This window comes from Pantherophis guttatus, chromosome 15, assembly GCF_059756535.1.
Source record: "Pantherophis guttatus breed Tessera chromosome 15, ASM5975653v1, whole genome shotgun sequence".
In the NCBI taxonomy this organism is placed as follows: Eukaryota; Metazoa; Chordata; class Lepidosauria; order Squamata; family Colubridae; genus Pantherophis; species Pantherophis guttatus.
The window spans coordinates 6,080,330-6,095,642 of record NC_142077.1 but is presented as its reverse complement, the minus strand read 5'-3'; the positions used below and the strand labels follow the sequence as shown (position 1 = coordinate 6,095,642).

Below are 15,313 nucleotides of genomic sequence, written 5' to 3'. Positions count from 1 at the left end.
GAACTTTTCTGCTCTTCTTCCGCGCGATTTATCTACCGTCAGCCTCTTCAATATAAACTACTTATTTTGATTTATTTACAACAATTTTGAGTCCCTTCATTTTTGTAGAAGTGAACTTAATCATGGTTTATGAGGGGATGTGACACAGCAAGTTGCCCAAGCTGCATTTATCTTTGCTTTTAAGGAAATATATATGCCTCTGCACCACAGCAGGGCGGACGGATGCTTTTGCCCTCCCCAGGTTCCAGAGGTTTTCCTTGAGCCTCCGGGAAGGTGGAAATGGCCTCCCCAGGCACCAGAGGCCCTCTGGAGGCCGGAAACGGGCCCAAACTTCCGGTAGGCTAGTTTTTGGCCCTCCCCGAACCTCTGCGCCCGCCCTGCACTTCCCTGCATCCAAAACGGGCCATGTGGGGACTCCTGGGATGGGCGGGGCAGGGTGGGCGGGGCCAGCCAGAAGTGGGATTCGGGGGTTCTCCGAACTGCACAGAATCTTAGCTAGAGGTTCTCCCGAACCCGTTGCGAACCCCCAACAGCCCCACCCCTGATAAGGAGTCAATAAAACGAAGTTAACCTGCTTCTCATTCCTTCTGTTCACACATTCACTAATTCAGATGAAAAAAAATCAATTTCTTACTCCAGTGCAAACCTACAAGCTGGGGATTTGCACCGCTTGTATAAAAATATGTTAAGTTTTTTTTCCGGATATTTTTGAAACTGGATCTGCAGGATTTTTTTTTAAAAAAATAAACAACTATCACAACTCTTTTTTAATAACAATTTAAAGCAGTGCAAGTTTCATTTTGTCATTGCAATTTATACACACACACACCCCTTTTCTACCTTAGATGGAGGCAGTCGAAGCAATATAAATGAAATGAAAATAAACTCAAGCAAAAATAAATAAAAGCAGAAAAATAAAAACCATTAAGATGTCTGCATTTATTTCTTCTCTGCTTTCCCTTAGAGCCAGCCTAGCAATCCTACCAAAGCAGGAGAAATCGTAGAAAAGAACTAGAAAAAAATCAAAAATGCAAATAAATGCTATTTAAAAATAAGCCAAATTCTCTGGTTTCCTAGCTGGGCTAGAGGTTTTCATTTTATGATTCTCCGGCTGCTGGGTGTTTTATGCCTCTTTTTATTTTGCATTTGAATGTATTGTTGCTCTGGGCTGCCCGAAGTCATAAACTGAGACTGGCAGTTATATAAATCAATTTAATAAACCAATCTTTGGCATCCTTCCAAGAGGTGGGGAATGATGGCCCCTTTAGGATTTGTGGACTTCAACTCCCAGAATCCCTGAGTGTTTATGGACCTCAACTCCCAGAATCCCTGAGTGTTTGTGGACTTCAATTCCCAGAATCCCCGAGCGTTTGTGGACTTCAATTCCCAGAATCCCCGAGCGTTTGTGGACTTCAATTCCCAGAATCCCTGATTGTTTGTGGACTTCAACTCCCAGAATCACTGAGTGTTTTTTGGACCTCAACTCCCAGAATCCCTGAGTGTTTTTTGGACTTCAACTCCCAGAATCCCTGAGTGTTTTTTGGACTTCAACTCCCAGAATCCCTGAGTGTTTGTGGACTTCAACTCCCAGAATCCCTGAGTGTTTATGGACCTCAACTCCCAGAATCCCCGAGCGTTTGTGGACTTCAATTCCCAGAATCCCTGAGTGTTTTTTGGACTTCAACTCCCAGAATCCCTGAGTGTTTATGGACCTCAACTCCCAGAATCCCCGAGCGTTTGTGGACTTCAATTCCCAGAATCCCTGAGTGTTTTTTGGACTTCAACTCCCAGAATCCCTGAGTGTTTATGGACCTCAACTCCCAGAATCCCCGAGCGTTTGTGGACTTCAATTCCCAGAATCCCCGAGCGTTTGTGGACCTCAACTCCCAGAATCCCCGAGCGTTTGTGGACTTCAATTCCCAGAATCCCTGAGTGTTTGTGGACTTCAACTCCCAGAATCCCTGAGCGTTTGTGGACTTCAACTCCCAGAATCCCTGAGCGTTTGTGGACTTCAACTCCCAGAATCCCTGAGTGTTCTCAGGAATTCTGGGAGTTGAAGTCCCCAAATCCAAATGGGGCCATCGTTTCCCACCTTTGCCATAGGGTGACAGCAGCCATAGGAAATAATATTTTTGGAAGTGGCGCTTCCCTCTCTCGGCTTCACAGATTCTGGGGGGGTTCAGGGAATTCTAGCAGATTAAAATATCTTGCCTAGCTTTGGCAGTGCCCGGGTTGCCAGGGGGCTCCAATTTCCTGCTGTCTGGGACTCCAAACCTCCTTTTTTTCAGGCACCCCCATTATCGGCACGAAATGCAAGATGAATGGAGTGGGAAACTCTCCGAGAGCAGGACCAGGAGAGGCAGAACAAAACCCTTTTGTGTTTTACCCATCTATTGTGTGTTGTGATTGTGTTTGTGTGCTCAGCAGCTGCTGCTGATTGGCACCAACCCTCTCTGCAAGTCAGCCCCAGCAACCACAGGGCACAGAACGAAGGTGCTTGTTTCTTTCAGCTCCGGTCTGAGGGTGTACCGGTAGCAGAGATCGCGGGGGCGGGGGACGGGGACATATCCACCTGCCACGGCTCTATGTCGTCCTATTTAGGCACGTTTTTGAGGCCGGGCGCATGCGCGGGAGCTCCACAGGTGCAGGAAGCGAGCGGCGAACTGGTGGTAACAAAACGTGAAACCCACTTCTGGTGTGCGCCAAGACCAGGGATCAGCAACCTGCGGCTCTTTGGGCCCTCTGCTGTGGCTCCCTGTCGGGTGTTCCCACCCCTGGCTGGCCCCACCCCTCGCCCTCCCCTCCCAGTCACTCCTTGCCTGGCCTGAGAAGATAAGGGTGACAGCGGGGGATGGAGAAGCGGCCAGGGCAGAGAAAGAGAGATACAGAGAGAGGGGGAGAGACAGAGACATAGAGAGATACAGAGAGAGCGGGAGAGAGAGAGAGAGAGACATAGAGAGATACAGAGAGAACGGGAGAGAGAGAGACAGAGAGATACAGAGAGAGCGGGAGAGAGAGAGACAGAGAGATACAGAGAGAGAGGGAGAGAGAGAGACATAGATACAGAGAGAGAGAGAGAGAGGGAGAGGGAGGGAGGGAGGGAGGGGAGAGAGAGAGATGTCAAAAGGGTTTTGTGGTTCCCGGTGTTTTTTAACAACTGGTTCTCTGCCCTAATGACTGGCTGGATAGGCGTGGCTTTGGGGGGGGTGTCATGTGACTGGTGGAAGTGAGCGACATTGAGTTGGCCACACCCACCCAAGTTTTGTGGCTCCCGGTGTTTTCTTTTCTGTGGGAAACGGGTCTAAATGGCTCTTTCCTCGAGTGCTTAAGGTTGCAGACTCCTGTCCTAGGCTGATTGCACCATCTATTACCCCCAGCTACCCCCTTCCTCGCCTCCCCTTGCCCCGTTGTGCCCGTAGACATTTAGGGGAAGGGGATGCAGAACTGGTTCGAATTACTCTAGAAAACGAGCACATCCAACCAGCCCTGGCAAACCCAGTGGGATCACAACAATGGAACCCCATCAAGATTTCTTCTGTTTCCCGCACCCCCACCACACTCTGTTCTCTTCCCACCCCGCCACCCCCTCTCCGATCGGTGTAATGTGATTACGGGCTGGAAAGCCGCTAAAGTTCATTAGACGTGCGCCGTGGCTTAATGTGGACAGATCGCTCATTACGGGCCAGGGTCTTGGGAGACGAGAGTGTCAGCCGAGCGGTTACTCCCCCCTCCCAAGCTTTAATTGCCTCCTGACACGGCCATCCACCATCCGATTCTCCCCCCCCCCCAGTCCCATTAATAACCACGGGCAGCCGCGTCTCTCCCCCCCACACACACCCCCGGGAGTCTCATCAGCCGGTAAATGAGAGGAATGTGCCGTGTCGTCTCTCCCTCCAGACAAGCCATTGATCAAATCTGGCAGGCAGGAGGGCGGCCCATCCCCCACCCGTTCTGGGAAACAAGAGCGGGGAGGGGGTCTGGGACAGAGAGGGGGGGGTTCCAGGTCCTTGACCTCCTGCCCCTCTTCCTCCCGAAGTCGCCGAGTCCATCTCTGCACTTGGGTATTTTTTATTCATAGCGCGAAGGCGGAAGGAAGCCGATGCGGTTTTCGAAGCTGGTTGAATTCCCACCCTGCTTAAGCCGTGATTTATTTCAAGCATGCATTCGTGGAAACCGCTTGCACGAAATGGCCAACAAGCCTGCCAATCGCTGCCAAGCCACAAGGACAGGCCCACGCAATTTTGGGACGGTGTGGGGGGATTTTCATTTTAATGTACGCCGATTAAGCGTACATTTCAAAGGGACAGTCAAGCGATTCTAAAAGTCTTAAGGAATGCAATGGAAAACAATAAGATAGGACTGTGATGGCAAACCGATGGCACGCGTGCCACAGGTGGCACGCAGAACCATATCGGTGGGCACACAAGCATTACCCTAGCTCAGCTCCAGTGTGCACCGGCCAACTGATTTTCGGGCCTTCCGGGCCCACAGGAAGTCAGGAAACAGGCTGTTTCCAGCCTCCGGGTGTGTGTGTGTGGAAGGCAGTTTTCACCCTCCCCAGGCGCCTAGGAAGCCTCTGGAGCCTGGGGAGGGCGAAAAATGGGCCTTCCAGGCCCACCATGCCATTGTGTGCCAAAAATGAGGGTTGCACGGGTGGGGGAGTTGTGTGTGCATGTGAAGGGGGAGCATTGAATGATGAGTGTGGGCACGCGTGCACGTGACCTCCCCACGCTCTCCCCGCTTTTGGCATGCGACGGCAAAAAGGTTAGCCATCACTGAGATAGGAAATTATCCGAAGGATAATTGGGCGAGATTTTAAAAAGAGAAGCTCTGCATGAAGCTCAAAGGCCTATTTCAGCGATGGCTAACCTTTTACATCACCGCGGGCCGATAATGGCACACATAATCATCCCGCCTGGATCGCGCGGCCTTACTGGCCTTCGTGCACAAGGGAGCGCTGAAACCCGGAAGAGCAGGGTTCCGTCACGCATGCGCACGCCGGCACCTTAACTTCCAATTTCCGGCACGGAGGTGTGCCCGATGAACAGCTGGCTGCTGTGCACACATGCATGATGGAACCCTGCTCTTCCGGGTTTTGCCGCTCCCCGTGCGCGAACACCAGCTGACCGGCACATGTGTGTGCACAGGAACACGGAAGAGGAGCCAGTGAGGCCGAGCGCCCCGCGCGGGATGGTTCTGCGTGCCACTTCCGGCACACGTCGCATAGATTTGCCAACACGGGCCTATTTAGTCCACCGAGATGGGAGATAGACAGGTAGTTTTGTTTAGCAACAATGGGGACTAGCAACTTGATTGTTAAGCGAAGAGATTGCTAAATGAAATGGCGATGCGCTTCAAATCTTCCATCAACTTTCTTTTTCCATATTTTGCTGCAAAGGTTGCAGATGTGGCCGTCAAGTTACTTTTACATCCCTCTTGTAGTACAGTCACTAAACGAGGACTCATTGTACATGCCATGTTTTTTTGCTCTCACCCCCTCTTACTAAAAGCTACTCTTTTTTTATATACACTGAGAGCATATACACCAAGACAAATTCCTTGTGTGTCCAATCACACTTGGCCAATAAAGAATTCTATTCTATTCTATTCTATTCTATTCTATTCTATTCTATTCTATTCTATTCTATTCTATTCTATTCTATTCTAATTCTATTCTGTCTATCCTATTTTCTATTCTACTCTGTCTATCCTATTTTCTATTCTAGTCTATCCTATTTTCTTTTCTATTCTATTCTATTCTGTCTATCCTATTTTCTATTCTATTCTGTCTATCCTATTTTCTATTCTATTCTGTCTATCCTATTTTCTATTCTATTCTATTCTATTCTGTCTATCCTATTTTCTATTCTATTCTATTCTATTCTGTCTATCCTATTTTCTATTCTGTCTATCCTATTTTCTATTCTGTCTATCCTATCCTATCCTATTCTATTCTAATTCTATTCTATTCTAATTCTATTCTATTCTGTCTATCCTATTTTCTTTTCTTTTCTTTTCTATTCTATTCTGTCTATCCTATTTTCTATTCTTTTCTTTTCTATTCTATTCTATTCTGTCTATCCTATTTTCTATTCTGTCTATCCTATTTTCTATTCTATTCTATTCTATTCTATTCTGTCTATCCTATTTTCTATTTTGTCTATCCTATCCTATTCTATTCTATTCTAATTCTATTCTATTCTATCCTATTTTCTATTCTGTCTATCCTATTCTATTCTATTCTAATTCTATTCTATTCTATCCTATTTTCTATTCTGTCTATCCTATTTTCTATTCTATTCTATTCTATTCTATTCTATTCTATTCTATTCTATCCTATCCTATCCTGTTCTAATCTAATCTAATTCTATTCTGTCTATCCTATTTTCTATTCTATTCTATCCTATCCTATTTTCTGCTAGTGATGAATATAACTCTCAGAGCGATTCCAACCCCGCCTGAAAGCTACCCAAGAGGGAAGGAAACCAAGCCAAATCTTTCTTGTGGCAGGGGGCTCCAAAAAGGCTCAAAATTACACCTTTGGAAATGACTACGTCCCCAACTTTTTCCCTCCATTTTCTATTTAACAGTGGGGTGTTAACCCCGACTTCCAACACCAGCGGGAGAAAAATATTGCTCTTATCTACCCTCCTCAAAAGCCAGTATCCTTGGCCAAGGTGAATTACAATCGGACGCATCCTTTCCCCAAACTTAACTGGCCTGAAAATTGGGGCTTTAACTGGAGGGGAGGGGGAGGCAGACATCTGCACCCCAATGTCTTGACTGGGGTTCAGCAGCTAAAGGTGAACTTATCTGTTTTCTAGGATATTTGACTTTCATCTCGAGGGAATGCCCGATGCCACCCAATTCCGACTCCGCCACCAATCCTTTTCCAGGCCAACGTATTCCGCTGAGATTAGAGCTGCTATAAAACGCTAATGAGTGCTTAACTATGGCAATATTTAATTAAAAAAGAAGAAGGAGAAGAGGGGGCCGTGAGCTGCTGCTAATTAACAGAAAATTGGTAATTTCCTAGCTATTAACGGCTTATTTTCCACTCATCTGAACACGAGCAAGGAAGCACAGCGATGGCATAAATAGGTTGAACACAATCTGGCTTATCGAGAGGCGCACACACACGGTGTGCAAAATTGGCGGAGCCGGTGACCCCTCTTTGCATTAACCCTAACCGACAACGAATCAATGGAATGGAATGGAATGGAACGAAATAAAATAACAAGAGTTGGAAGGGACCTCGGAGGTCTTCTAGTCCAACCCCCTGCTCAGGCAGGAAATCCTACACCACTTCAGACAAATGGTTGTCCAATTTCTTCTTAAAAACTTCCAGTGTTGGAGCATTCACAACTTCTGGTGGCAAGTTGTTCCACTGGTTAATTGTTCTAACTTTCAGGAAGTTTCTTCTTAGTTCTAAGTTGCTTCTCTCCTTGATGAGTTTCCACCCATTGCTTCTTGTCCTGCCTTCAAGTGCTTTGGAGAATAGTTTGACTCCTCCTTCTTTGGGGCAGCCCCTGAGATATTGGAAGACTGCTCTCATGTCACCCCATGTCACCTTTCAAAAGGCCACTAGATTTTTTTCTGTTTTTCAAAGTCCAGTTAAAAGAGCGAATCTGGTGAGTTCCAGATTCGATTCGGAACCCCGACTCGCCTTAAGGCCCTTAAAACAGAAGTCAAGTTGCTACACCTCATGAATCTTTTAAACTTTGGAAAATTCAAGCAAGCTGCACCCACCGGGAACGCCGATTAAAATAAAATAAAATAAAATAAAATAAAATAAAATAAAATAAAATAAAATAAAATAAAATAAAATAAAATAAAATAAAATAATAAAATAAAATAAAATAAAATAAAATAAAATAAAATAAAATAATAAAATAAAATAAATAAAATAAAATAAAATAATATAATAAAATAATAAAATAAAATAAATAAAATAAAATAATAAAATAAAATAAAATAAAATAATAAAATAATAAAATAAAATAATAAAATAAAATAAATAAAATAAAATAATAAAATAAAATAAAATAAAATAAAATAAAAATAAAATAAAATAAGAGATTTAAGTTACGTTCCCTCTCCCAATTCCCCAGAGGTAAGGCAGTAAACTGAGGCCGGCCTGCCTGCCTGCCCTCCCAATACCCGCCCCATGGAGGGAGGGCTGCGAGGTAAAGAAAAGATGATTTCCAGATGTGACAGCAGCTTCTCTTCCTCCACACCAAGGAAGAATCTGCTCCAGTACCATCACCACCCACCTAGATGTCTCCCCTCCTGGGAGAACCCGTCTTGGCTGAGTTGATAGCTTCCTTCCAAAAAAAAAAAAAAGAAAGAAAGGAAGGAAGAAAAAGAGCCGACAACATCAGCAATGCACCGAGGCACATCCAAGTTGCCTGTTGCAAGAATATGGGAACATCGTGCGTGGCAGACTCCCGCCGTGCGCAGAAGTCAAAGCAAGAGAAAAACCCAGCAGGATTTTGGGTTTTGGACAGAGATAGTCCCTCTCTCTCTCTCTCTCACACACACACACACAAAATATCATCTGAGGACAAGAGAAGACAGCAAATCAACCAGGGATTTCAACCACCTCAATTAATCCTTCAAAAGTCTATGGGAAAGGGGATGGAATTGACTGGAGCAAAGCTTAATCTAGCCACCTGTCTTATCTACCTATCTGTCATATCTATCTGTCATCTTTCTTTACTATCTATCTATCTATCTATCTATCTATCTATCTATCTATCTATCTATCTATCTAGATCTGTCTTTATCTATCTGCATCTGTCTTTATCTATCTGCCTCTATCTATCTATCTATCTATCTATCTATCTATCTATCCTATCTATATCTATCATCTATCTATCTATCTATCTAGATCTGTCTTTATCTATCTGCATCTGTCTTTATCTATCTGCCTCTATCTATCTATCTATCTATCTATCTATCTATCCATCCATCCATCCATCCATCTCATCCATCTCCTTTCATTTCTCTATCTAATGCATCCATCCATCTCCTTTCATTTGTCTGTCTGTCTATCTATCTATTCCATCCATCTCCTTTCATTTCTTTATCTATATCATCCATCCATCCCCTTTCATTTCTTACCTGTTCTATCTATCTATCTATCTATCTATCTATCTATCTATCTATCTATCTATCCATCCATCCATCCATCCAATCCATCCATCCATATCCATCTCAGCAGTTTGGATTGTTGGTGGATTTTTGTATCTTTGCTTTCATGGCATTCGTTTGTAGTGCTTGTTCTTGAGCAGCCAATATTAAGCCTTCCGTTTTTTTCTTGATGGTTCCTATCTTAAGCCATGCCCGTGTTAAGTTGCCATCACATTTTCCTTCAATATTTTTCAAGTGCTGTCCATGCAAAGCTTTGGTTTTCCATCTTTGGAAATCATCATCATCATCACCATTATTTAATCTTTAGTGAGATTCACAGCCTTTGAGGCTGGTTAATAGCTCAGCAGCTCGAGTCCTAACCAAGGACCTAGGAACTGTTAAGATATCGTCGGAGGATGTAAGCTGTTCCGAGTAAGGTGCTTTATTATTATTATTATTATTATTATTATTATTATTATTATTATTATTATTATTATTATTATTCACTGTCCAGACTCACTTGCTGAGATGGACACCCAGGCAGACTGAAAAAGGACATTTTAAAAAAACTGATCGATACCTGCAATGCAATGGTGGTATAAAACTGCCCCAACAGTCAATCAAATTTATTACACTCGTCGTTTCCAAATGGCGCCTCTGCATGTTACGATAAATTTGCCAAGCTTGAGAAAAAGTCATTTAAAAAAAAAAAAAAAAAGGGAGGTTAAAGATCTATTTTTCAGACAAGATTAGCAAGGGACGTCCTCCAAGTGTGTTGACTAAGATGATTTCTCCAGCTGATGGTTCGTTGACTTTTGAGGCTACTTATGTCCCTAAAAGTGATTACTTAATTCGGGTATTATTCTTTTCTTAATCGGTTTCTTACCGTGAACGTGCCACCGTTTATTTACAGCGGGTGTAAATGATAACAATAAGTATGATTTGTATTCTTTAGCGTTAACAGCAGGGAACCCAGCCGACTGGCTGAATAAATGAATAAATGAGTGAATAAAAATCTCAGCAGTGCGATCAACTCAAAAGAGCTCACATCCAATTTTCTTGGTTGACTTTGTAAATTTGTGCTTTTTTTAAATGAACTTTTCTCCTTGGGCTTAAAATGGATTCTCTCACAAGGCAGATATGCACATCCCTTAGCGAAGTTTTAAAAAAAGGAATTTTTCCTGGAAAACAGTCTCCCAGGATGGGTGGGAGACAGAGAAACGACTAGAAGGCCTCTAAAATCCCTTCCAACTCTGTTATTCTGTTAATTAATTAATTAATTAATTAGTTCAATTTATATGGCACCCTCCTCCGAAGACTCAGGGCGGTTTACAATGCACTTATAGCCTTTATTCTTTTGTATATACCTGCTTATTAGGGCTTTTGGCCCCCCCCCATAAGCGTGTTTCTACAAAGTCAGCTTATTGCCCCCACAATCCGAGTCCTCAATTTACCTACCTCGGAAGGATGGAAGGCTGAGTCAACCTTGAGCCTGGTGAGATTTGAACTCGCAGTAATTGCAGGCAGCTGGCAGCTAAGTGCTACATAACAGCACTTAGTCCACTGCACCACCAAGGCTAATAAAAGTATTTCCTCCACTTTTAAATGATTTTAAATTCTAAGCTCAGGGGGACGTCAAACTTGGCAACTTTTTAAGACGTGCGGACTTCTTCCAGAAAAAAATTGTAGATTATATTATTGTAGAATATAATTGTAGATTATATTTGATTATACATGTAACAACAGTTGCAACGATTGTTTTTGCACAAAATTGGAAAGCAGAGAAAATGCCTTTAGAAGGAGAAGTAATCAAAAAAAATCTTAAAATTGTGCAGAAATGAATAGACTGATGATTAAAGAAAGAGAAGATTCAGAATAGTTTAAGATACGGGATCAATTTTATGATTGGTTAGAAAAGAGATATAGATAAGTAAATAAATAGTTATGTAAAAAAAATGATATGATTAGAATACTGTTACTTTTGGAGATATGTTGTAATAGATTGGTGATAATGAAGACAGAAGAATTTGCAAAAAGATGATGTCGTGGAGAAAACACCGAGATGTCGCATGGAAAAAATGACTGATTATAATTAAATGTTTGTTTGTGTATAAAATAAAAAACTTTTTTTAAAAAAAAAAAGACTTGTGGACTTCAACTCCCAGAATTCATGGTTAGCTGGGAACTGAATTCTGGGAGTTGAAGTCCACAAGTTTCCAAGTTTGGAGCGCTTTGTTTTCGCTTAAAGCTAGGAAATTTGTGGCAGTGAGTTAAGAACAGGGTTGGTTTTCACTTACTTTCCCTATCAGTTCGCAAATCCACACTTGCGCCCGACTTTCCTTACGCATGCGCCTTCGGTGCACGTGCTTTGCGCACACACACACCTTCCGCTCATGTGCCCAGTCTCAAAAACGCACCTAAATAGGATGGCATAGAGCTGGGGTGGACACACCCGCGATTTCCATTATCGGTTCCGGTGAACCGGTCTGAACCGGCTGAATACCCCCTCTGCTTAAGAGCAGTGAAATTTGTGAGAATTTTGTTGCTTCAAACACTTCTTCCTCTTACCTTTACGGGAGAAGACATCCGAAGCCTCTTCTTCTGAACTGCTCTCCATTTCAAAGAGGTCCTTAAATTCCCTCTTATCCTCCTCTTTCTTTTCATTCGGCTTCTTGCGTTTAATTTCTGGGAAGTTTAGATCTTCCATCTACAGCCAGACAACAAAGGGAGGATAGAAGAAAAGACATTAAAAAGTAAACAACACTGAAAAATCTTTCCTCCGGTCTCGAATTGGCCCCAAGACAGGAGTAGGAGTAGGTGGTTATTCTAAGCATGTATTAAAATCCCACAAAATTACATACGGTAGTGGCCAAAATTGTGGAAATCTTTTGGGAAAACTGTATTTTCTAAAACTAGCTAATAACACCACTTTTTGTTTTTTGGAGTAGTGCCATAAAACTATATATCCATGGAAAGATAATTTAATCAAGAATGTAATGCAATCACTTTTAGGAAGGATTTGCTATTAGAATAGCAGTGACAGTCTAAAGAAGAAAAGTGAAACAGGTAGAAAAAACAAGATATACAAAAATGATCACCGTAGAAAAAACGAGATATGCAAAAATGATCACATCAGTTAATCCTTAGTTAGGTAACTTTTAGCATGAATGACGGCCTTACAATGTCTTCCCATGGAGTGAACTAAGTCTTTGAGTTCTGTAGCTGTTATCATGTGAAACCAAGATTGAATTATGGCTTCTATTAACTGGATTTTATTGCTGGGTCGCTTCTGACTTAACAAGTTTCTTTAGTCAGCTCCATAGATTTTCAATTGGGTGGAAGGTCTGGGCTATTCCCAGGCCATTCCAGCAATGGAACAGGATTATTCTAGAAAGAAATCTTGAATTTTAACTATGGGAGGATTGTAAAAATGCCAAAGATTTGTCTTTCATTTTTTTAATCCTTTCCTGCCAATTGCAGCCTTCACAGAAGACTGCAGAAAATCCCTCTTTTTGGAGTTTCCGACCAAGTTTCCGAGCAAGATCTCCGAATTATATAGCTAAATGAAAACGTTGGGGGGAAATCTCAAAATTAGGGATGAAAATACTCCTTGGATTGCAATCATTGTATGGCCAAACCTGCCACGATACAAAGGCCGGGTTATTTGGGACTAAAACCCTGACAAAGTTAATTAAGTAGTAAATTATCAGTTGCATCGATTGGTCAGCCAATTGTGCTCCTTGGCCGGGATCTCAAGATGATTTAAATTTGGAAGGATTTCGGTTTCCTACCCGTTCTTTGCCAGTAATTTCAAGCTGAATTTCCTTCTCCCTCAGCTTCTTCCAGGTCACGTAGTATGTCCTTAGCGGAGTTCCTTCTGCTTTTACGGTTTTTTCCCATCGTTCCTGTCAAAAAAATTGGCCGGAGACGTTAAGAAGGACATCAGCCAAGCGTTTCCTATTAACGTTCATAAAACGATCCGAATTTTCTGCTTCGGATGCAAAGGAGAGGGGGGAGGGTGTCTCTCCAGATTTTCTATATTCCAGTTCTGAAGATTGAAGTCAAAATTTGCCAAAAAAACCTGAGCTGGGCATTCAAAACGATTTCGGAGGGGAAAAATTTTGCTAAGTGAATCCCTGCAGTTGGATAAATCTAGCTTCCCCGTTGACTTTGCTTATCAGGTCGCAAAAGGGGATCACATGGCCAGCAGTGGGTTTCACATGTTACTACTAATTCACCGCTTGTGCGCCTGCCTTCCACATATGTGCCTACCTTTTCGCGCAGGTGCATAGCCTCAAAAACGTGCCTACATAGATTGGAATAAAGCCAGTAGCTATTTCCGCTACTGGTTCGGGCAAATTGGTCCGAACCGGCTGGATACCACCTCTACATATGACCCCGGGCCTCACCAGGCTCCAGAATTGACTCAGCCTTCTGTCCTTCCGAGGTTGGTAAAATGAGGACCCAGATTGTTGGGGGCAATAGGGCTGACTCTGTAAATCGCTTAGAGAGGGCTGTAAGGCAGTATATAAGTTACGCACAGTCACTCATGCCCTCGTCACCTCTCGTCTGGACTATTGTAACGCTCTCTACATGGGGCTCCCCTTGAGGAGCACCCGGAGGCTCCAACTGGCGCAGAGTGCGGCTGCGCGGGTGGTTATGGGAGCGACGTGGAGCTCCCATGTAACACCTCTCCTGCGCGAGCTGCACTGGCTCCCGGTGGTCTTCCGGGTGTGCTTCAAAGTTCTGGTTACCACCTTTAAAGCGTTCCATGGCTTAGGACCTGGTTACTTACGGGACCGCCTACTACCATCAATAGCCTCCCACCGACCAGTACGCTCCCACAGAGAGGGGCTCCTCCAGGTGCCGTCGGCCAAACAATGTCGGCTGTCGGCCCCTAGGGGGAGAGCCTTCTCTGTGGGGGCACCGACGATCTGGAATGAGCTCCCCCCAGAGATACGGAGGATTCCGGACCTGCGCACCTTCCGCCGCGAGCTGAAGACGCTTTTATTTCATCAAGCTGGCCTCGTCTAAATCTTCTCCCTTTTAAGTGTAAATTTTAAATTTTTACTGTATTTTAAAATATGGGTATTTTAAATTATGGGTATTAATTCAGCCAAATTTAATTAATTCATTTTATTCGATTTTAAATTTTGTATATCTATGTGTTTTATTTCATGGCTGTGCACCGCCCTGAGTCCTTCGGGAGTAGGGCGGTATAGAAATTCAATAAAATAAAATAAATAAATAAAATAAATTAAGCGCTATTGCTCTTCATTTGGCGAAGAAATCAAAAGAATGAACCGGCTTCGGTATAAAGCTTTCCTTTTTCGATGCACGAAAAAATAAAAACAGGTGTTTCTCTTGGATGGGGAACCCTCCCAGCTGAACAAAAGGGGAAAAGAGGTGACTCACCACCGCCTCCCGATCGGAGACGCCGAAGGAAGCTTTCTGGCGCTTGGCGGTGATGAACGCCGAGTTCTCCTGCAGTTTTTCCAAGAGCTGACGGACGGTTTTGCAATAGTTGGCAATCTTGCAATCCTTCAGGAAGGACTTCAGCTGGAGGAGGAGGAGGAGGAGGAGGAGGACGGAGGACCGGAAAGAAGCAAGACAGCAAGAAATTCCATGAATGGCTCTCTCGGGGTTTTGGGTTTGCCAAGTAGGAAAACAATCAGCAGGGGGAGAATGAAAAAGTCACAAGCTGTTGATGGGAGTTTTGGCAAAAGGACTGGCCCCGATGGAGGCGGAAGGTCTCGCTGGCCGAGACAGATCTTCCTGCGGCCCTTGGTGACCTCTGACTTTTGAGGCCAGCAACAGCTGTTCCTGACAATTGCAAGATCCCATTTTATATCTTAGCCTTAACCCCAGAAGGAACTGGTGGGGTGAAGTAGGTCAAATTGCTTCGTTAGAAAGTCCAGCTGATGAGAGCCTGGTTAAATCTGCTTTCATTTGTGCCAGGAAAAAAAGAGAGACAGCAAATGAGTTTATGGGCAGGCGGGCAGGAAAGAAAGAAAGAAGGAAGGACAAAAGAATGGGGAAGAGAGAGGAAAGGAAGAGAGAGAAAGAGGGAGGGAAGGAGGGCAGGGCAAAAGAAAGAGAGGAAAAAACAAAGGAAGGAAGGAGAAAGGAGGAGAGAAGAAAAGAGATAGGAAGGAAGAAGAGAGATAGGAAGGAAGGAGAA

At 43.7% G+C, this 15,313-nt stretch overlaps 1 protein-coding gene across 1 annotated transcript in view; it reads right to left on the bottom strand.

Annotated features, from left to right (window-relative positions):
• The window catches only part of NOC2L (NOC2 like nucleolar associated transcriptional repressor), a 59,252-nt gene that overhangs the window by 10,308 nt on the left and 33,631 nt on the right, over positions 1-15,313 (bottom strand). Inside the window, exons 15-17 of the mRNA XM_060694173.2 lie at positions 14,548-14,691; positions 12,924-13,037; positions 11,701-11,839 (exon numbers count right to left, since the gene is read on the bottom strand). Coding sequence (XP_060550156.2) covers positions 11,701-11,839; positions 12,924-13,037; positions 14,548-14,691 — 397 coding nt within the window. The remainder of the gene's footprint in view (positions 1-11,700; positions 11,840-12,923; positions 13,038-14,547; positions 14,692-15,313) is intronic.